The sequence below is a fragment of the Condylura cristata genome, unplaced genomic scaffold (genome assembly GCF_000260355.1).
Source record: "Condylura cristata isolate star-nosed mole 26May11 unplaced genomic scaffold, ConCri1.0 scaffold00003, whole genome shotgun sequence".
Classification (NCBI taxonomy): Eukaryota; Metazoa; Chordata; class Mammalia; order Eulipotyphla; family Talpidae; genus Condylura; species Condylura cristata.
This window is the reverse complement of record NW_004567104.1, coordinates 48,070,567-48,094,068: the sequence shown is the minus strand read 5'-3', so window position 1 is coordinate 48,094,068 and position 23,502 is coordinate 48,070,567. Positions and strand designations below refer to the sequence as shown.

The 23,502-nt window shown below is 37.0% G+C and overlaps 3 protein-coding genes across 3 annotated transcripts in view; 1 reads left to right on the top strand and 2 right to left on the bottom strand.

Moving 5' to 3' along the window:
* FILIP1L (filamin A interacting protein 1-like) overlaps positions 1 to 3,693 on the bottom strand; it is a 30,908-nt gene extending 27,215 nt beyond the window's left edge. The window contains exon 1 of the mRNA XM_004675256.2: positions 3,560 to 3,693. The gene's annotated coding sequence lies outside the window, so the exon portion shown is untranslated. The remainder of the gene's footprint in view (positions 1 to 3,559) is intronic.
* The window catches only part of CMSS1 (cms1 ribosomal small subunit homolog (yeast)), a 326,190-nt gene that overhangs the window by 46,723 nt on the left and 255,965 nt on the right, over positions 1 to 23,502 (top strand). The gene's annotated exons all lie outside the window — the stretch shown is intronic.
* The window catches only part of LOC101630942, a 33,221-nt gene continuing 30,618 nt past the window's right edge, over positions 20,900 to 23,502 (bottom strand). Inside the window, 6 exon segments of the mRNA XM_012730103.1 lie at positions 20,900 to 21,193; positions 21,196 to 21,245; positions 21,248 to 21,337; positions 21,340 to 21,429; positions 21,432 to 21,467; positions 21,470 to 21,650. Of these exon segments, the coding sequence (XP_012585557.1) occupies positions 20,900 to 21,193; positions 21,196 to 21,245; positions 21,248 to 21,337; positions 21,340 to 21,429; positions 21,432 to 21,467; positions 21,470 to 21,650 (741 nt within the window).

Genomic DNA, 23,502 nt, shown 5'->3' with positions numbered 1-23,502 from the left:
GACGAAGTACACTGCTGAGGGGAGCAGCGGGCAGGTCAGGAGAGGTCTGCCACGCCATGTGGTCACCTGCGGGGCAGGCGGGGATCGAAGTCATGCGGAAGTGGCTTTAGCTTCTTAGTACTGTGCTTCAACCCACTGCGCCACCAGGGAGGGCCAAATTAAGGTAGTTTTTATATTCACATCTGTAGATGTGAATGTTTTGCTATTCTCATGTAATGTACACTCTGTCTTACTGATAATAACTGTCCTTTACTAGAATCAGTAGTTACCATAAACAGAATCAAGGAGTTGGTGTATGTTTGTCTGCACCCTTCCCTGTCCCAATGATGCACTAACCCACTCTTCTACCACCTCCTTGCTTCATATCCCCCAAAACATATATAGACATGCTGTTCCCCAAGCTTGTCAGTAAAATGTAATACTTATATCCTTGAAAGTTAGTTTTATTTTGGAGCTGGTGGGCATAGGAATGGTTAGATTAAAGGAAAACACACTGCTAATGTGTTATTCTCTGTTCTTGGGTTCAGAAAACTTCTGTTGTCCCTTCTACGAAAGCATCTGAGAGAACATGCATGAAAAAAGGAGTGTTTTTTCCATAGCTGAAAAAGAACCAAGGGACTTGGAGAGTTTTTACTTTGTTTGCCCAGCTTTCCCAGAGAGGCAGCTTTAGTGTAGATGAAAGTCAAGGACAGAGAACCTCAGTTCTACTTTTAAGAAAAAAAAGATGTTAGGGCTTCCAATGATGTTGGTAATGATGGACTCAGATTAACATTTGAAGCTCAAACTGACCAACCAGAGGAAGTTCTAAAATTCTTGGCAGCTTACATGAAACAACCGTGATTGGATTGGTGGCCTGCAATACTGTAGTGATGGCAGAAGCAGTCACAGAAAGATTTCTCTCAAAGTTTGTGTTGGCTTCATATGTAGTGTCTCTTCATGGTTAAAACCTTATCTAAACTTAATGTGTAGAAACCAAACACAGTCAGTTTAAGTTGAAGCTAAATTCATGGTTAATACAAATTAAATAAACTTTAAGAATCTCTTAAAGTTGATGATGTGCCCAAGGGGATAAAACATGTTAAAATTTCAAAGATAATGACTGGCTTAGTGAACAACACATTTCAATTCCTAAAGCAGGTTGAGGGAGACAATATTACTTTATATCCTCTGATTATTACTCCTCAATATCCACTCTTTTATAAACAGTTCTCTTGCAGCCTCCGCCCCTTCCTTTCTTTCTTAAATAGGAGGCTGTATTTTTTTTTTAATCTCTGTTCACCTAGTAAAAGCATTTACTTTGCCCTGAAGCACCAAATACAGACACAACATGACCTAAAAAGAATTAATGGAATTTTATTCTTCCTCCCCATTTTCACTTTTATGCTTAAAAACCTATATATTTCCTTGTATTTTGGGGGAGGAGAGAACACTGGTAAACCTTTAAATTCATTACTTTGAGAAAGTAAATTAATGGGAATAAGAAGTGAACTTGAAAACTAAGAAGTTCTAAACTTGATTCATGTTTTCATATTGGCTACACCATCAATTCCATCATAAGATTAGGAAAATATCACAAAAAATAACAGTGCTTACAGTTAAAGAAAATCACCATAAAAGAATAAATCTAATTAAGCATAAAATTAATGTCCTTTATTTGGAAAAGTACAAATTAACATTCACAAATCTAAAACATGTTTCATGCTTCCATCATACAGATTTTTTCTCAAGAACTAAGAAATACTCAATTAGAAAACCCACTGTGAGATAATGTATTCATGATAAATCTTAACTTTCAGTTTTAAAAGGGATCTTAATGGATTATTGTTCTTTGACTCATGCTTTAGTTAATAGATGGGGTTGGGGGTGGGCGGTGTGGACTACTGCTGTGTGTCATTTTAAAAAAATCTTAAAACTGACCTGCTTTTAAAAACATAATGCAGACTCTGGGAAACAGCTGTTAGAGCTTTGATAGAGGTTATGATTTTCAACAGTTGAGCTATAGTTTATGGTACAGATGGTACTTTAGGTATAGCTGAAACAATAATTGATGGTTTCTGCTTCTCTCCTCCTATATTAGAATCAAAAGAGTGGAATACCTTTTCTCAAGACAGGGCTTTTTCAGTTTCCAATTACAGCCTGTATCAAATAAACAACTTTTCTATTGCATATTTTGTACTTCCCCACAGTGACCTGGGTGTTGCCATCTCATTATGGTAGGCTTCCTTAGATTGGAAATAATAGTTTAGGGGAAATTCTTCTCAATACCAACTTTTAATACAGCTTATCTTCAGGCCAAATAACATACCACTCTTCTTTTAGAACACTAATACCAGTCTTGCATTGCTCCAAAATTATCAAAAACAAACAACACAAAATAATACTGTTGTGAAGTAAAAATGGTAGACACCAACCATATAATTTAAAAAACTCAGCTACAGGAATTACTAGAAAGATGTATCTCAAATTTTGGACATACTCTTAAAGTACTGTTTTATTTGAAATAACATTTCAAATAAGACACAGAGCCTATTTTAAGAGGAAATAATTCTGTAACAGGTCTTATGTTTTGTTTTGTTTAATATGCCGACCTAATAAAATTGAGCGATAAGTCAGTCATTTTTTATCCAGTGTTTTAAACTTGACATAATATGTTTTATTTTTAATTCTCCTGATGATTTTTAAAAAAAGTAAAATTGTATGTGGATTTTTAGTATTTGCCAATGTGTTTAAATATCATTTGTAAAGGATTGACTTAAGCAATTGCCTTTTCGGATTTCAGATGCAACAATTAATATTAACAATTTCTATAGGATTTATCTTTTAAATTCATCTTTCAACATAATAAAATATTGTTGAAAATGTTACTCTACAGACATTAGACTTTAATTTTAAAGTGCATTTTGTCTTTTATCCAATTGACTAGAACTGAAATAAAACTTAAAACATAATTATTTGCTGTACAAACTGATATGCTTTTAAAGCACAATAGCATTTTTAGATTTTTTTTTAAAACTCAAAGTGTTTTACTTTTAAGTGAGATTCATTCTAAACGATAAGTTGTATTCTTATGTGTCTTTCTAGTCTTTTATGTGAAGATTTGTAAAGGAGCAGTGTAGGTAGGAAATGGCACTAACAAATCCCCTGTGGCAATGTTTCCACTCTGTCCTTGTAAATAGGGAAGGAGCTTTTAGTCCTAGGAAAGATAAGATCAGGAAGACAGAGTTGTATTATATATTTCCCCCCCCCAACAGTTTCTCCCTAAGATTTCTCAATGCACGCAGGATTCAGTGTGTATCTCTCTTGAAAAACCTATGTAATAGTCATCCCCCACCTCTCAACATTTAAGATTAAATCCCAAATCCATTTTCTCCATGGCAGAAAACTTTTTTTTTTTTCAAGTTCTGTGCGAGTTGGAAAGGTTTGAATCTCCAGAGTTCATTGGATGCGCTTTTCGAAACCTGTCTGCGGTTCGTGATGATAACTTTAAAAGCCACCTATAGACTATCTGACTGTCTGACTGCAATGCCCCGGCTGGAGCTGAGCGGCTTTCCCGGCTTACCTGAGCTGCCTGCGCCGGGGCCCGCGAGGCCGGCGGGGGCCGGACGGGGACCGCAGTCGCGGCGCGCTGCGAGCGGGCTGTGCGCGCTCCGGGAGTCGCCCGAACAATGCGAGCGGGGCGCCTTGCGCGCCCTGCCTATGGGCCTTACGTCACTGCACTGCCTTATAAGGCGCTCCGCGTGTGCGGCCGGGCGGCGGGGGCGCCCGTGACAGCCAGAAACGCGGCGGCGACGGCGGCGCTGCGACGCGCCCTGGCTCTGCCGACGCTCCGACCGTGTGAACGGACTGTCGGTACCCTGTGCTCCCCGCGGTGAGCTGGGTATGCCGGCGCCCTCCTGCCGGGCTAGCCTAGTCACTGGGGGTCGTAGTTGATCTACGGTCCACTTGTAACATTTCTCCCTGTAGGGCTCTAAAGCTTCTGTTATTGCTTCGGTTTTTTTTTTTTTTTTTTAAAGATTCATTTATACATACAGAACTGGGGTACAGGCCAGAGGTGCAGGGGCGGTGAGCGGACTACCAGAGACAAGAGTAGGGAGCAGAACAGGAAGATCGACAAAGTACACTGCTGAGATGAGCAGCTGACAAGACGTGAGAGGTCTGCTGGGCCAAGTGAATCACCTCCGGGGCCGGGGTTCGAGCCTGCTCTGAAGCGGCTGTGACTATCTTGCAATGCTGCGTTCTAATCCGTTGCGCCACCAGGGAGGGCCCTGCTTAGGTTTTTTAAGTGCACATTCTGCTATTCTTATTTAAACTTAGGTAAATACATTTTTGTTACACAATTGGTTTTTGGTTGCTGCAGGGAGGTGGGAGAAGGAAACCAGAAGTCTTTATTTTTACTCTGAGACATCTTCCTGGGGTGATTTAGACTTCAAACCTCTTTCCCCTTTGTAAAGAGTTGGGGTCCTCAGAGGATAGTATTTTATTTCCTGATGATGTAACTACCAAACAATTCTTCAAGTGATGATGGGAAGGCCAGATGAAATCTTTTTTCCCCCCAGTGTTTTTCCTCAAAGAACCTTCTCGTTCTTCATTTCTGCATGCCTTGTTTTAACGTAAAGTAGTTAAGGCAATTCAGTTTATTTGGCAGGAAGAATATTTATTAGGGAAATTTAATGTTTGTGCTGTAATTTAAAGACACAGTGTCCAAATAGAACTTTAGAAACAGTTTTGATCCATTTGTTCTCTTCTACCAGCAAAGTAAAAACAAAATAGATATGAGACGAAAAAGAAACTGACCAAATAAGACTGAATTAAGCCTATTACCCTGTATGGGAAAGATTTATTTGTATAAATCCTACTTCTGATAAATGAAAATTAGCCTTTAATTACTTTGCACATCAGTAAGAGAAGTAATCTCTAAAATCCTAGCCAACTATATGAATCTGCTAAATAGATTAGGAACTGTTTGTCTTATTTGCAAACTTTGAATGAATTGAGTAGTTTTAATAACTTGAATCTATTTAACTTTTAAATTACATTAAAATAGGATTGCTTCCTATTATGATGTACATATGTTCTATAGAATTACTTCCACATGTTTTGTCAAACAGGAATAATGAAAATCTTCTTCTTAGTATGGAGTGGAGAAGGACTGGTTGAAGAGAATATATAATTAATGAAAATGGTGTGGAAAAAAGATTCAGGGCATAAAAGTTAATGTGTCATCTTTGTTAAACTGTGGGCTCACTTTGACAGTGCGCTGGATTCATTCTATCTGTCTATCAAGAAACCTAAATTCACCCCTGCTTTTCACATACATTGTTTAAGATAAATGACTGCCCAATTTTATGCAGTTTTATGTTGAGATTTTAGATGTTAATTTGTTGGTTCTGTTACTCTGTATTGTGGAGACTGAATCTTTTTAGTTTTCTATACTTGACTTATTAAACATTCTTTTTCAGACTTCTCTACTAAATTTATTATAAATGAGGTAAAATGATGGTTAAAGTAAGTTGAAACATAAATACCTGAACCCAAGCTCCAAACTGGTAACACAAGTTATCTTTACCTCAAGCCAGTATTTTTATAATTTGTTGTGATTCCCTTCTGCTCCAGTGGGTACAAAGCTTTCAGAACACTGAGTTGCTTATTTCTTTCTCACATTTTTCTATTCATGCTTCGCATTTATTTTCATTGTGACTTCTCACTTCTCCTGTGAAAGATTATATTATTCCCTCTTTTTCTTTCTGGCTAAAGAATAGAAAAGTGAGTAGACTTGTCTAAAGTTCTTGGAGCAAGAGAAAATAGGATTATGACTCCTACCCCTTGTATGCACTACCTGCTACTTTGTTGTCCTGAAGCAGAGAACTCTGACCTATCTATGATTCACTGTTACAACTGAGGTCATGGTGTGAAACCACTTTCCTTGGAAACCAAAAGTTCTTGTTGAGGAGCTTATTTAGTGCATTCGAGTGAATGTACTTAGTATTCTAACTGTGCCTTGTCATTTAATCTGCACAGTACATCCAAGCTATTGTTATCTATACTTTTCACATTTGGAGGTATAAAATGACTTGATCAAGGTCACACTGCCCATAAAGTTAGCAATGCAGAAATTTCACCCACTCTTTATATGTAACTTAGTCTCCTAAAAGGTTTGCTTAGAATCTCTCAGAGGTGTTGATAATAAGTGTTCTGATATAATTGAGAAGCTCGTATCTCTAAGAGTTAACCAAAAAAATTAGTACTTACCCTCTTCACAGAGAATTTTTTATATAGCTAGAGCCACTCTAATTATATCATGATTAACCCTAGGGAGTGTTATTCAATTGGATACATCTTGGACTTGTATATTTACTAAGATGACATTCTTAAGTATGTTTGTAATTTGCCTTATTCTTAATAAATTGGAATATTATGACAGTTTTCCTGCAGATGAAAGTCAGGTGTTTTGAGGAATGGTGCTCTAATTGACAAACAAGCACTCTGGGTCTTTTATGGTAAACTCCAGCCAGCGGTTGGCATTGTGCTCCATTAGCCACATAAGCTGATGAATAGATTTTTATTTCCTTTCCTCATTCTTTTACCATTCTCTTTGTGTATTTTTTTATTTTCTTGGCTTCTGACATATGTTTATTACAAAAACAAAAGTTATGATCCCTGTGCCTTGGTCTCCACTCAGAAAATTTACTTCCTAGCCTAGTTCTGTCTGTGTTATAGGTCTCTTATCATTTTTTTTTAAGTCTGTATCTTATTTATTTACCTTTTTTTTAAGATTTATTTATTTATGCATACAGAACTGGGGTTCAGGCCAGAAGCACAGGGGTGTTGAGAAGATTCACCAGACACAGAGTTGGAAGAAGAATAAGCAGATAGACAAATTACACTGCTGAGGGAAGCAATGGGTGGGCCAGGAGAGGTCTGCCACACCATTTGGGTCACCTCCAGGGCCAGGGATCGAACTTGCACTGAAATGGCTATTCCTAGCTTGCAGGCTGCGTCCTAATCCATTGTACCACCAGGGAGGGCCCACTATTCTCATTTTATAATAAGGAATTTCCTACAAATAACTAGACCTAGAAATTAAATTCTTTTCTACAGTTAGTAATATGTGTTTGTGGTCTAAATCAGCAAGTAGCTTTAAGTTGATTTTGGAAATGGTACAAAGAAATTTTCTACTTAGCTAAGTGTGCTATCTAATATGTAAAAGGAAGTTTGTAGGTGACAGGGTGGGAAACAGGGAAGTATTGATTCAGTTGAATAATATGAATCACTTTTGTTGGACAGCCAAGCATTGGAGGAACAGCAACTTCCATCATTCAGGCTAATGCTAGGAGGTTATAACATGACTATAGAAACTAATTATTAGTAAGATCCACTGTGCTACGGTTGTTCAACTGTTTGAAAATATCATTACACATATCAAAGCCATTTCCCTCTAGTGAAATGCTCTTATTTTCTTAAATGTCCTCTTTTCCTGCCTTTGTCTCCTGTTATTTGTGAAGTCTTTCAATCATCTGACAAAGTGTTAGAGGTACAATATTCATAATTTACTGGACATAATTGTAGCTGTCCACAATTTTCGCTACTCTTTCTTTTCGTTCATCAAAGATAATGTGCATTGCTCACTGCTCCCTGGAAGGTCTGCTGCTGCAAGCTAACTTTCTATGTGACACTTTTGCTACTTTATGTCTATAAACTGGTTTAGGTGGAAACACCATAAGGAGCAAAGCAACTCTGTTGTGGGCAGGGCCCCATAGGAGAAGCTGAACAGATGGGCACAGATTTAGGACAGCACGAAGGGCAGCAGAATTCTGTTCTGCCCGGCAGTAAGCTGCACTTGGATTGACAAGTGTGAGCGTTTGCTGCTAAGTTATTTCACTTCACAGGACATCCTGTCATTTATAGGCTTCTTTCAGGATAAGTTTGTTCCTAAGCACTGGGCTTGCCTGCTATGATGTGTCCTGTGCTTATAATTCTCTCCTGTTGCTGTTCAACTTAGGAGGGAGGCTAAAGGAACTGAGTCCTACAGGTGGGCAAATTTAGAATGTGGAGCCAAAAGGAAGCCTGAAGGTGAAAGCACCTCTCCCTGCCAGGAGCAATCAGTTTTCTAACCAACATCTTCCTTTCACTTTCTGTTTCCCAGGTGGCAGTCTGCCTCACTGTAGCTACCTAATGTCCCCACAAAATATATCACCTCCTCAGGAGTGCAGCACCTACACTGTGATCTGAGAGTGATGGGATTATAATGAATTTACAACCTTATCTGCACCCAAATCTTTTATTCCAGGCCTCCAGAGCCTTTGAAGTTTCCAAACACTCAACTATTTCTATTCATACTTCAGCTGACTTTGATTTTAGAACACTAACAAGTATTCTTGAGAACTGGCTTATTACAGCAACAATTCAGGGAATGAGAAGCCCCCTGATAACATTAAAATGACTGACATTTAAAAAATTAATTTGAAAATAAATTAGTGCCCATCATTATTTGGAAAATGCAGAAAAGTAGACAAATTTAAACCTATATCTTCCACCTGAAAGCTGACAATTATCAACAACTCAAGTGCTATTTTTCTTGTTTTTCTAAGGCAAACATAGCAGCCATAATTTTATATATTGTGTCTTCTGTCATGCATATTTTAACCATGCTTGTGACTTTTCTGTAGATACTGAGTTAATTTAAAATATGTATTTGCCTATTTTTCCTGGAAATGGTGGTTACAAAACTAATCACTGCCAGCTGTCCCCCCCTGAAATTGCTAGAGTTTTGGTTCTCACCAAGTGAAATAAGAAAGTCTACTTAGTGGGGATTCTTCTGTTGGTCAGATAACTCCTGGTCTTGGTTTATATGAGCATAAACCAAGTATATCAGTAGGTGAGTACAACGATTTGGAAAGAATGGAGAATTGATAATATGGTTCCACTATAAGATTATTAAATGGAGAAGCAGGAAAAGTCTGCTATTTAGGTACAGTCCACTTGCTTATTTATTTCTGCAAACATGTTGCGTTTCCTTGGTAACTAATAATAGTTCTGAGAAATTGTTGAACTCATAAGTATTACTGCAGAAGTTTAAAAAAAAAATCCTTGAATCACAGAAATTAGACAGAAAAGACCTATTAGGTCATCTTCTTTGTCCCTTGCCAGTACAGATTGTTCTTGATGTTTTGTCTAATCCACTTTTTAAAGGGACCTTGTCAAATAGTTTGTCCCCTCATGCCTCTTATAAATAATGCACTTTAAAAAGTTTATTCAAGCATACAAGAGCTAGGGTTTAGGCCAGAGATGTAGGAGAAAAGAGGGATTCACCAGAGACAGAGGATTCACCAGAGATGGAGTAGGGGACAGAATAGGCAGACCTACTGAAAAACACTGCTGAGGGGAGCAATGGGTGAGGCAGGAGAGTTCTGCTGCACCATGTGGGTCACCTCCCTGGCTGGGCATCGAATTTGTGCTGTAGTAGCTACAGATAGCTTCATAGGCTGAGACTTAACCCCTTACATCACAAGGTAGGCCTTTTAAAGAAACTACTCAGGAGGATTTTTCTGTATAGTTGTAGGACATGATTTCAAGGGAAACATTTGGGGAGAAAGATCTATATGGGTTTGAAAGTATTGTTGAACAGGCTTTATTAGTTGGAGGTTATTAGAACATTTCTAATGCCATAGGATAGTTGACCAATTAAAGGTAAAGCAGATCGGTAAGTTGAATTTATGGTTTTTTTTTTTTTTTATAATTGAAACTCATGTAGAGCAATGACCAAGAATAAACATAATCATACAATAAACTCATTGAAATGGTGCTAAAAGACCTGAGGGAATAAAGCATCTAGAAAGCAAAGACAAGCAAGAGTGTTGTTAAAAAATGTGATTAAGACTGTTAGAATAATTACGTTTGAAATACTAATTAGTGTTAACTAATTAGTTAAAACTAGGTTTCTTCTTGTTAGAACTAATTTGGAGCATTAATGAGCAAGTTGTCCAGTTTATGGATTAAAAATACAATTCTTTGTTTCTTTTAAATTATAGGTCTTTAATGGAGAGTTCTAAGCTTTTAATGTTATTTATGTGTTACCGCTGAATATCATTGTTTTATGTGCTTCACATTTATTTGGTCATTTTAGTGTTTTTTGTTTTGTTATTTTTTAGAGATTTAGGTATGCATCCAAGAACTGGGCTATAGGCCAGTGGTGGGGAGGTGGGTGAGAGGAGAGGATTCACCAGTGACAGAGTGAGGAGCAGACCAAACAGATTGAAATACACTGCTGAGGGGAGCAGCAGGTGAGACAGGAGAGGTATGCTATGTCTTGTGGGTCAGTTCCCTGATAAGGATTGAACTCAGTGCTATAGTGGCTGCTGATCACCTCATTGTACTGAGACTTAACCCCTTGTGCAACCAGGGAGACCCACACATTTGGTTATTTTGTACTTGGCCATTGTATAATCAAATATAATTCATATTAGTAGATATCCAAGCTACATCATAAAATTTAGTTTTAGAAGGAATATACAAAAACCTTGTGTCTACTGTTAGAGTGAATTCTCTCTGGAGTGAGAATTTCAACTTTCAGGAAATTGGTGTATGCATATTCCAGTTGTCATTATTAAGTAATGAACAGCTCCAAGGGCTTAATTCCCCAACAAGTGCTATCCATTGAAACTGGAAACTGACTTCCTTTAGCTTCCATCTATTCCTGGTTTCCATCGAGATATATTGTGCAAAGACTGTTTTGACATAACAGGTTTTTACTTATTTGAAGACAGTTTATTTGGAATCTTCCACTATTCGTCTTTGATTTTAACTTGAATCTTCTCAGCCCTGTGTGTAAATATTTACTGCTCAGAATGAACAAATTATTTCATTGTATCAGGATTATCCTCCCTTTTTGTAGATTCCTTGTATGTTTGATGAGCATGGATTTTCTTAGCATTTTAGGCAGCCATATCAGACTACTCTGTCATTGATCTTACTATCACCTTGTTCTTTTCCCTCCTCGCTGCTTCAAACATACACATTTACACAAGTACACATGCAGCCTTTCATAGTCACCAAGAATCACAACAGGAAATGAAAAAACTGTAATTCAATTTTTAGATCAGGAATAGGGGATCTACTTCCCAAAAACTAACTGTAATATCTTTTCTTTCATTCATGGTGAACTTCTACAACTAAGAGAGCACTTTTTTGTGCATGCAAATTGGCAGTCATATTTTATACCAGTGTGTTAGGAATCTGACAGGTGAAGAAGGGTGGTTGCCAGCTGATACATTTCATAAATATTTTTATGCCTCAAGAGGCATAAAGGAAAGGTTCTATATTATCCAATTAAGTATTGTAAATGAGAAAATACTGTTAAAATTCCTGATAGGAAAATCTCCCTTTGTTCATAGTATGTGTTCACTGGCATGGAATTCAATGAACAAGAACATTTTCCCTTTTAGATTGAGCTAGGTAAGTAAAGGGAAGAAGAAGATGTTTAATAGGAACACAAGAGCCAGATTTCATCTGCATCCATTGTGTTTTTTTAAAAGGTATTCAACAGGGCCCTCCCTGGTGATGCAGCGGGTTAAAGCACAGCTCTGAGAATTTAAAGCCACTTTTGCTTGAGTTTGATTACCGCCTGCCCCAGAGGTGACCACATGGTGTGGCAGACCTCTCCTGGCCACCCGCTGCTCCCCTCTGCAGTGTACTTCGTTGATCTGCCTGTTCTGTTTCCCACTCTGTCTCTGGTGAAGCCTCTCACTGCCTCTGAGCCTCTGGCCTGTACCCCAGTTCTGTATGCACAAATAAATAAATCTTAAAAAAAAAAAAAGGTATTCAACAATTGTTTGTTTAGTACCTTTTGTGTGTTTATCACAATGGTGAGTTCATGCAAGCTGGTCAGGGAACATAGAACATGTCCCTGCCTAAATGTTGATGGTATGGATAGATAAAACAAACACTGGGATGGATAGATAAAACAAACACATAAAAAACGCCAAGAAAACATATATTAAATTTGGATGCTGAGTTTGGTGAAATAAGATTTTCTGTAAAATCTCAATGGTCTTCATAATAGCATTTCACCTGGACCTTGAAGTGTTAGTAAAGATGCTTGTCACCTTTAAGTCCCTTTTGTCTAATATTAGCATACTATATTGTGTTCATGTTTAAATAAGTCACTTATAAACAGTTTCTGTGGAGGCAGGGGGCTTATTATTGTTGTCAGAATTTTTTAATCTAGTCTGTTTTCGACCAAAAACATTTAGTCTGTATTATACATTATACAGATCATTGATCCTCTTTGATTTGCTCATGCCATCATATTTGCTAGTTCTTTTTTTAATATTTTTTGTTGTTGTTTTATCTCATTCCTTGGCTTCTTTTGAATTTTCTCCCTGTCTGTTTTGGAAATTGCACATGATTCTTATTCTTTAAGGAATTAATTACCTATAAATTCTACCTCACAAATTAAATATCAAAGTCTAAAACTGATTGGTATTTTTAATTTTCCAAAAGTTTAAGGATTTCAAAGCACTCGAACTCTAAGCATACCCTCTCAATTTACATATTGTTGTTATATATTGTAGTTATATCTTTTTTTAATTCCATAGGGCATTATCATGAACTATCATTTTTCTGTTAGTCAATGTTTTACATTTCTTCTTAGGAAGATTTTTACAGAATTCTGGATTATCACTTGTTCTCTGTCTGCATTTTGATTATTTTGCTTATTACTGGCTTCCTACCTTGCTGTTGAAAAGTATTGTGATATAATTGTAATCCCTTTTCTCTCTGACTGCTCTTATGATTTTTTCCCTATCTTTTTAATGCTGCCATTTCATTACAATGCACTGAAGTATAGTATAACTTCATTCTTCCCGGGTTTCAATGGGATTCCTAAATCTGAAGCTTGAAGCTCACTGTCTCTTTTCAGTTCTAGAAAATTCTCAGCCAAAATTAACTGGTAAAATAAAGCTTCTGAGCATTCTTTTTCTCTTCATGCCTTATAAAACTTAGATGAGACCATGCCCTTCTATCCCTGAACAGTACTTCTGCCTCATTAGCCCTTCAGAGTATATTCTTTTATGATTTCTTCCAGCTCACTAATTCTCATTGTGTATACAATTTTTTTTCTTTCATAAAGCTTCTTTTCTTTCCCCTAATTTTGTCTAGTTCTCTATAATCTCTTTTTTAACAATAATTTAAAAATCAGCAGTTCTGATTCTGCTATCACTTCTCTGACTTATAACTCATATGTTTGGATTTTTTAAAATATGAGCTCATGCTTTATATAGCTCTACATATGTGGGAAATCTTTGAACTGTGGGTTGAAGGTGACTTCCTGTAAAGAGGATTTACATTTATTTTGCTGGATGCCAGGGCATTTTCAGCTCAGAACCTCTAAGTCCCAGATCTTTTGTTTTAGACCACCCAGTTAGTATGATTTGGGGCTGCAAATTCTCCAGTGAGCTAACTTGTTATTATGAATACTTAATGGAGTTCATTTCTCCCCTTATTCCCAATGCTATAGTTCAAGGAGAATAGTTCCTAGAGGTAATTTTCTAAATCACCTTTATACTGGTGGATTATTTCTCTGCAATGCCAACTTTATGTGGAGCATCCTGCACTTTGTTTTCTGTACCCAAGATGCCATGAAAAACATACAATTTTAAGTTTAGAGAATTCAAAAGTGCTTGCAAAGCAAAAGCCAGCCTTACACGGATTAGCTTACTTTGTTGGATTTTTGTTTTTGTTTTTGAGACAATAGCTTAGATTATCTAATTCCACCAAAGAATGGAATTTGTAGAATATAATCTAATACTAAAACTCAATCTGAAAACTATGTAGGAAACATCATCTAAAAGGAATATGTAAAAGTAATATGTTGGAAACAATATCTTAGTCCTTTATGCTAAGAAATAGAGTTTTAGTTTAACCTCATATGCTTTTTTAATTATCAGCATTTCCATTCACTCTACTAATTGACCAACAGCAGTATTTCAACTGTCAGATATAACCAGTATCCCAAATATAAGCTCAAATATTAGCAAAGTTTGGATTTTAGTTTTTAAGTCTGTATGTTAATAGGAAAATAGGTCTGCTGTCTAAGATAACTATGGTCCCCTTCTTATTAGTTAAATTTATATTAAATGAATTCATTTTCCTGATTTCTCACATTGTAAGAAAGTTTAGACAAACACACTGGATTATTCTAAATTTTCTTTTATTTAAACTCTGAGTACACTTTTGGCTGGTAATTTTCTGTACAAGTAGAATCATCTTAGATGAACACTGTGTGTGTGTGTACTCTCAAGATGTTCCCTTGAGGAAATCTGGGGTCTATCAGGACCTATCCTTCTACATCCTGGTATCTCCACTTCCAGTAACTAAAAGTTTTTATAATCTAGGTATTTTTTGAATGGTAAGTTTAAAAACGTTATCTGGTTTGTTTTCACTTGTTCTCCCCTCTCAAAAACTAGGATATATCTTTTTAAGGTATGAGCTTTTATGAATTTTTTTTCTATTATAGTAGTCATCTAAGAATTATATAGTTTGATGAAAATAGATAGCTAATTCTTACCGTGCACATTATAAGAGTTTACTGTCTTCATAATGTAACTTCTAAATGTTTAATTTTTCCAACCACTATGCTCTATAGATAAATGACTTGGACTTCTATATTGAAGTACAGTTTTATGTTGATTGAGAATGGTTTTTGTTTACCACATTCTTTTATAAAATATATAGATGTTTGAAGATAAGATTAAAATTTACCCCCAACCCCAAAGGTATTTTGAGGGTCAAAATCTGACTCCCTGTTTGTTAAATCCACAAATATTTCTATTTATTTTGTTACAATTTTCCTACTAAAACTAGGTGATTGACATTCAGTATTCCTTTATTAAGTACTACTCTGTAAAGTAAGATAAATATAAAGGAAAATTTCATAACATAAAGCCAGCATTTAATAGACTTCAGTAAACAGTAAAGTTTCTTTCCTGTTACTATAATCAAATTTTTGTGCATAAAAACAGATTCCCTGCTTCAAAGAATTTACAGAGTTGTTGGCTAGAGATATATTAATCCAGAAGAGGAGATACGAGATCAACTGGTATGAAACATGAGAGTAACACAAAATATATAAATAAAATGCCCTTTCCATATAGAGGGAGAAGTTCTGCACATGGAAAGGTGTGAGAGAAGTGTCACTTAGGAGTTCTGGTAAAGTTCTTTGACATTTGCTCCTCTTGTGAGTGCCAAAGCTGTATAGGCACTAAAGAGCTAATCTGGTGTTAGATCTGACCAGAAGAGGATTGATTGGCCACTTATTTCTGATTACTGCTCTCTTCCTTTATGATTAATCACTTCTTATTTTTTGTTTTTGATGATTTTAAGGTCTGTGTTGCATATCATTTCTTAAATTCATTTTGCATCCTCACAGCAAGGAGGAAAGCAAATATTTCGATCCTCTACACCCTCTTGCAAAAGATTGTTTCAAAGGTTTCATGTAAGATATTTTCCCAAGAAACAGTGTTAAGTATAGAGTTAATTTCCAAACTAGGCAATTTTGGAAACCTATTACAAAGCTGAACACCTATATTTAGGCAGCTGCAATACTGTGATGATATTGCGGCACAGTAATATTATAGCTCAGAAGATTTATTCATAATGTGATTATTACCACTTAACTTCTAAGGACAATATTTTTGCAAGATTATAGAATTTAAACTATATTTCAGGTCAGTTAGTGTTTTGGTGTACTAACTGGGAGCCTATGTTTTACATAAAACATGATACGTACTACCAAATGTGTTCAGATTTCATATCAGTTCCAGGTGAATACCTCCCTCCCTCCCATACCATGGCAGCTCCTGACCAATTCAACTGAAGAAAATTAAGTATCTCTGGAAATACTCTTGCCATCCAGGTATCATCCTTTGGGACAGAATGTAGGCGAGCTTTTTATAGAGACAAAATATTCATAGGTCAGGTGTTCATAACCCAGAGAATTCCTGTATGTACTTTATGTAGCCAAGATGGTTATACTTAGTATATTTTATTCTTAGCTTTCCCAGATTCAAGCATGCCGGCATATTCTTCTAGGTAACTTTCAGTCACCCATCTTCATGACTGGAAAAGCTGAAAACATCCCCCTTTGGGGGGATGTTCAACTATCTTGCAGTTGACTTTATAGATTTAGTGGTCAGTTGTTCAACAAGACTTTTTAAAAAAATTTATCACTCTTATTTATAACATAAATGTTGGTATTTTGGATTCTTCAAGTTATTGTATTTCCTTTCTGCTCTTAAACAGAAGCTCATTTTTTTGTTCTGTTTCCTTTTCCAGAAGAGGCCAAGTTCCTGGTAATAGCTGCCAAATATAGTTTAAGGATCTTAGTTGAGCAATAACATGACTGTATTCCGTGTCAATTTTCTTGACCTATAGATTGGCTTCAGTAAGCCAAAAGAGGATAATCATTACAAACTAAAAGCTCATCTTTGGTAGAAAACCTCTGCTTCTTAAATAATCTCCTCATTAATTAATGCAGTCAGTCCCCCAGCTACCTGATTCCAGAGGGCAGGTGCCTTATTAAAAGACTGGTTAAGTGTACGTAAAATCTAGGCATGATAGCTAGCAAAGAAAAGAATATTGATACTGGTGAGTGTTTGACAAAGTTGCCCCTCACCTATGTTTGATCAGCCTCCATACTGTAAAAGATGGTCTTTTGTAGTGAAAGAGGAAACGGCTTCTACAGGGAATTATTGTGGTTCCATATTCTAAAGCATGAGTCACGGATGTCTTTATGATTACACATCCCTTCTAGCATATGAGGAATTAACTTTAGAGAAAAGGAAGTTAAGAGAAAACAGAAGTGTGAATAACTGCTAATGGTGCTCTCTCTGGCTCCATTCCGTCTGCCATTTCATCATACATAAAGGGGGTAGTTCAGAGATTCCTTTCCTGGCAAATAAGTGGCAACATATGTTTGAAACAGTGAATGGAAACTGTAGGGAGAGAATGACAGGCATATGGCATTAGGAAGGCAGGGGAAATTTGTTGCCTTAATGTTAGCCACATAATTGGTATACTCTTCCAGAAGGGGCTGTTTTACTTTGAAAAGTCTGTGTGCCCTGTTAGTACAGCATTTCTGTGTGTGGAATATATAATTTTCTATTTTTCTTTTTCTTTTCATGAATGGCAGTCACATTAAGCTATTGCAGCTACATACAGAGATTTGAGAGGTAGTCAAAAAGGAAAGAGAACCTAAACAGAAATTACAATTTTTTAGGACCCCTTATGTTTTTTTAGGACCTCTTATTATAAAGTTGTAAATATAGAGAGTGGAAAGCACTGAAGAACAATTACTTTGAAGGGCTGAAAACAGGTATGGGTTCCAAATTACTGTCTTCAGGTATGCTTTTTGAGGGATAATTACGCAATGATAATCTTTGTGATTTGTTGCCATAGTAACTAAATATTTGCTCAGTAGTTTGCAATTCCTGAGGCTACCTGAAAGGGCAAGAGTCTATGTTTTGAGGGACCTCCCTGGTGGCTCAAGTCTCAGAACTGTGAAGCTATAGGCAGCCACTTCAGCACAAATTCAATCTCCTGCCAGGGAGCTGACCCACATGGTGAAGCAGACCTGTCTCACCTGCTTCTCCCCTCAGTGGTGTATTTCAGTGGTTCTATTGTTCTGCTCCCCACTCTGTGTCTAGTGAATCCTCTGTACCTCTGGCCTACACCCCAGTTCTACACAATAAAAATAAATAAATCTTTAAAAAGGAATTTGGTGTTTTGTTCTGCAAACTATGGATCAGTATTTACCTTTTGGTGTTTTGGTTTTTTTTTTTGTAAGATTTATTTATGCTTACAGAACTGGGGTACAAGCCAGAGGTGCAGGAGAGGTGAGAGGATTCATCAGAGACGGAACGGGGAGCAGAGTAGGGCGAGTGACAAAAGTACACTGCTGAGGGGAGCAGCAGGTGGGTCAGGAGAGGTCTGCCACGCCATGAGGATCACCTCCAGGGCTGGGGCTTACAGTGCTGCACCCTAACCCCTTGCTCCACCAGGGAGGGCCTGTATTTACAATTATTTACCTTAACATTTTTTTTTCTTTAAAACGTCAGTGTATACAAAGGGATCTGATATCCATTTCCAATTATTAATCATACAGGGCTAATGGGAAATGTATGTTAAGTCTCTCAAACTTTTATTTCGGCCTAATGTTACATTGGATAAAAGTACTAGAGAGAGAGAGAGAGAGAGAAACATAATTTCATTTTCAGAAGATTTTTCAGCTACATTTACCAAAAAAGAATATTATCAACCTTTATGTTTATAAGATTTAATTAGTTGCTTAACAGGACTTAAGTTCAGGTTGTAGGGAACAAATCAGTTGGTTTTTTTTATTAGTAATTTGGGCCTTGGCAATGAATAATATTAACATGAACAAAGGATTTACTAATATGTATGTATATGTAAATATGATTTAAACACATGTCAGTGTTATAAAACCTAACTTCTGTACCGTCCACCAATCTCTTGCTTTTTTATTGACACAGTAGGCATGATGATCTCATGGCTTAAAATAGATACCTAAGAAGGTAATCTAAGCAATTTTATATGGCCCACAAGCTAATAATGGTTTTTATGTTTTAAACAGTTGGAAAATACCAAGAGAAAAATATTCCACAATGTGTGAACATCATATGAAATCCAACTTTTAGTACCCATAAAGTCTTACTAGAATACAACTGCAGCCATTTGTTTATATATTATCTGTAGCTACTTTCCTGTTAAGCAGCACAGTTGTGTGATTGCTGTAACAAATACATCTGGCCCTCAGCTTAAATTATTTACTACCTGGCTCTTTATAGAATGTTTGCTGCTGGCTTCTATTCTGTAGTTTGGCAATAAATTATTGTTCAAACAAAGCAAAGCCTTTCCTGGGTGGCACATGGGGTTAAAGTGCAGCACTTTGAAATTATCTGTAGCACAAGTTCAATCCCTGGCCAAGGATGTGACTCACAGGGCGCAGCAGACCTCTCCTCACCCGCCCGCTGCTCCCCTCAACAGTGTACTTCCTCTATCTGCCCATTTTGCTCCCCACTCTATCTCTGGTGAAGCCATTCACCGACCCTGCACCTCTGGTTTGTAACCCAGTTCTGTATGCATAAATAAATAAATCTTAAAACATAAATAAAAATTTGGCCTTTTAGATCTTAACTATATCTATTCATTTGCCAGATACTGTTTTTATTTTTCTCATATATAGTTCATTTTTTAACTTTTGAATAGCTTCTTTTCTCTGAAGATTAATATTGCTGAGGCAATGGATACCTTTTGATGGAGTGCTGAGGTGATGTGGTATATTTGAGGGAAAATCTAGAATAGTGAAAGTTGAAAGCCAAAGTTTTGTTTCTGAGACTTTGGGAAGCAGTGAGTCAAAACTGGTTACTCTTTGCTATCCTATCACTTTCTGTCATTTTATCTTGCCCAGAAAGGGGCTGTCTGAAGTAGGTTATGGGGACTGCAGAGAATGCCCGATAGTGTGTCGTGGTTTCTGCTCAAGAGCATGTGGTTAAAAAAACATGGTTTCTGCTCAAGAGCATGTGGTTAAAAAAACAAACAACAACAAGAGAAACACCATGGAAATACCCAGGGCTCATGCTCATGGGGAAATAGTCTTCCTTGTCTCTAGCTACCATAAATGGTTGCATACAGACTGGTATTGAGAAAAGAGATCTTTGGCCCTCCATGGTGGTACAAGAAGCTAAAGTGCAGTGCTGTGTCTACCAAGACACTGCAGCATGAATTCAATTTCCAGTCAGGGAGGTGATCCATATGGGGTTGCAGACCTCTCTTGTCCTCCCCTCTGCTCTCCTCAGCAATGTATTTTAGTCAGCCAGTCTGTTCTGCTCCCCACTCTGCCTCTGGTGATTCCTCTCACCACCTACCCTGCACCTCTGACATGTTCCCCAGTTCTTGTATGCATCAATAATAAATAAATCTTTACAAAGAAAGAAGGAAAGAAAGGAAAGGAAAGGAAAGGAAGGGAGGGAGGGAGGGAGAGAGAAGAAAGAGAAAGAAAAAGAAAAAAAAAATTCTACTGCCAGTTTGGAATCCTCCTATAAGTACTAGATATAATATTCTAGCATTCGCTTTTTTGTTACTTGACTGAGCAGTCAAATTGTATTTTTAAATAGATTTACTCTAAATTAGTAGATTCAAATAAAAAAGAGGAAACATTACAAAAAAAAAAAAAAGCCATGGCTGACCTGTTTCTCATTTGAGAGTTTAGATATGATACATTATTATTTTGTCACATATTTTGACATTTCTAAGAGGTTGTTAGGAGAAAGAAGTGTGTTTCTGTGTTTGTTGGTAACTTATTTTTAGAGGTGTGTGTTTTGGGTATATGGAATGAAAGATATTTCAAACAAATATTCTACATACAAATACACAATACCTGGGACCTGTTTGCTCTGATTCTTTATGTCCATTCTCAAAGTATCTTTCTTTAAAGATAGGAACCTAGGAAGATCAACTAAACAATATTTTTCTTTTTTATTTTCCTGCTTAAACATAAAAAATATGTTTATTATTGAATTTTTTATTATATTATGTTTTAAAATTTATTTGTTTGTTTGTTTATGGGGTGGTGGCTGGAAGTGCAGGGTGAGAGGGTTCACTAGAGATAGAGTGGGGAGAATAGGCCATCTGCTGATGTGAGCAGCAGGCAAGACAGGAGAGGTCTGCTGTGCTGTGTGGATTAGTTCCCTGGGAGGGGATCAAACTCATGTTGCAGTGGCTAGTCATATCTTGCTAGTGCTGAAACTTTAACCCCTTTGTCACCTGGGAGGCCCCTTTTGCATTATCTTACTGAAAAATCTCCATTGAAAAATCATGGTTTGGCTTATTGGTTTTCATAAGCCAGCTCCAGAGATTGGAGGAGGCTTGTCTTCTGATTTGCCTGATCTTTCTTCTGGGCAAGAAACATTTTGGGTTGGTTCTATCTCCTCTTTTCTACTTCTTTCTTAGGCTCCTCATAGATTGGATTTTCTCTGATAGCAGTACAGGCTTTTTTAGACATCTCTTCCATCATGCCTGGAGTTACATTGTTCTTTATATATCGCTTCATATAAATATCTTCATCTTCTTCTGTTAATTAACTCATGTAATTTGCAACACTCTGACCTGTGGTTTGCTTTTCTGATGTATTTCTGCATTGAATTCATTGCTTCCTAAATCATAGGCAGGAATTGTTTGATACTGTAAGGAATAGATAAACCTCCATCCACACCTCCATGCAGGGCCCCCAAACCTTTATATCCAGTGGTAGTTCTGGCAAGTTTTGATCCAAGTAGAACGTACCAGGTCAACCATCAATTCTTTCCACATTGTATTCATGCCAAGTCACTTCTACTTAGCCTTCATATCTATGCTATGAAACCTATTGTGAAGCCTGCAGGTCAGTGGAAGGCAAAATAATACACTGCAGTATGATTTGTCACGCCAGCCTTCACACCTTACTTTGGGAGTTCATGAACATAAGCTACACAAGCATTCATATCTACTATATGGGCATAAACAATGTGACAAATGATATCTGTATTGGTTACATGAACTATCTTCATGTATTAGTGTGTGTCATATTTATTTTTATCCTGTTTACTAGATTTTTTTCTTTCTTTTTTTTTTTTTACTAGCATAGTAATCAATTTTACTCTCTCTCCTAAATTTCACTCGGTATCTATCTGAAGTTGATCTTATTTTTGCCAGCTTTAACTAGTTCGCATCTGTAGAACAGACACCAGTATCTGACCTAACCACAAACCTATTAATTGTGCCAGCCCCCAATTATTCTTTTGTAATGACGTTTTTCTAACAGGATGATGTTTGACATGGATGTGTGTACATTCATAAATGCAAGTGCATGTTCATTGTTGACAGCATCCTCATAGTTTTTGTTCTGATGTGAATCGGGCAATCACTCAAGGCTATCAAAAGAAGGTAAATTAAACAAGACACTTCCATTGAGCACTAAATCTGAAACTCTTACAGAACTATATTGACATTTGTTAGATAACTTTTTTTTTTTTAAAGACTTATTTATTTATTCATACAGAACTGGGGTACAGGCCAGAGATGCGGAGGGTGAGAGGATTCACCAGAGACAGAGTGGGGTGCAGAACAGGCAGAGGGACGAAGTCCACTGCTGAGGGGAGCAGCGGGCGGGTCAGGAGAGGTCTGCCACGCCATGTGGTCTCCTCCGGGGGCAGGCGGGAATCGAACTCATGTGGAAGTGGCTTAAGCTTCTTTGTGCAGTGCCTTAACCCGCTGCGCCACCAGGGAGGGCCTAGATAACTTTTTTTTTAAAGATTTTTTTTTATTTATGCATACAGAACTACGGTATAGGCCAGAGGTATTTAGAGGATTTACCAGAGATAGAGTGGGGAGCAGAACAAACAGATCTACAATATACTGCTGAGAGGAGCAGTAGGGAAGACAGGAGGGATCTGCTGTGCCATGTGGGTCCCTTCCCTGGCTGGGGATCAAACTTTAACCTGTTGTGCCACCAGGGAAGGCCCTATTATATAGCTATTAATGTAAATCAGATTCCTACTGGTATTTTACATCACCTGAGAATGGCTGGACACACCATGAGAAAGAAATACACTGACTCCTTTTTATTTAGAAGCTCAGAGATAGTTACCATGGATGTTCTTTTGATTATACTAGATTGAGATGTTTGTGTGCATTTACTTAGAGGTTGATACTAGAAACTCATTTCTTATCAAAAAATCTTTCAAGAGTAGGTATTTTCTGGTATTGGATGATCTTTATTTTGCATCATATAAAATGTTGGTTGAGTTTTATTTTGAACAGAACATTTGGTTATAGTTTTTCAAAGCAAATTGCTGTTTCTAGTACCAAGTTATTACATTTTGCAGGCCATTTCTTATCTTGATACATTCTTTTGCCCTTAACGAACATTACTAAAGCACGAGAGTTAAAAAATCAAAATCTCATTTTAAGATCATATAAACAGTATTCTACAAAGAAATTCTTCTTGAATTATACTGACTAGTTGTCATGTGTAAATCTTTTGGAGATTTGTGAAATCTCTGTGGAAGACATTGTTATCACTATTGTTACTTTTTCCCTAGCAGTTTCTTAACTTCAATTGCATTCTTCAGGAAAATGTTTCTAAGATAAAGTATGAGGGATATATAAAAAATGTACTGTTCCTGAATTGCTATGATGGATAATTTGGACTCCTGATCCATCTTGATTCTACCATGGTCCATCTTCAGGGTATCTTTTTTTTTTTAAGATTTATTCATACAGAACTGGTGTACAGACCAGAAGTGTGGGGAGGCGGGTGAAAGAATTCACTGGAGACAGAGTGGGGATCAGAACAGGCAGATTGACAAAGTACACTGCTGAGGGGAGTAGCAGGCAGGTCAGAAGAGGTCTGCCACGCCATGTGGGTCAGCTCTCTGGCTGGGGATTGAA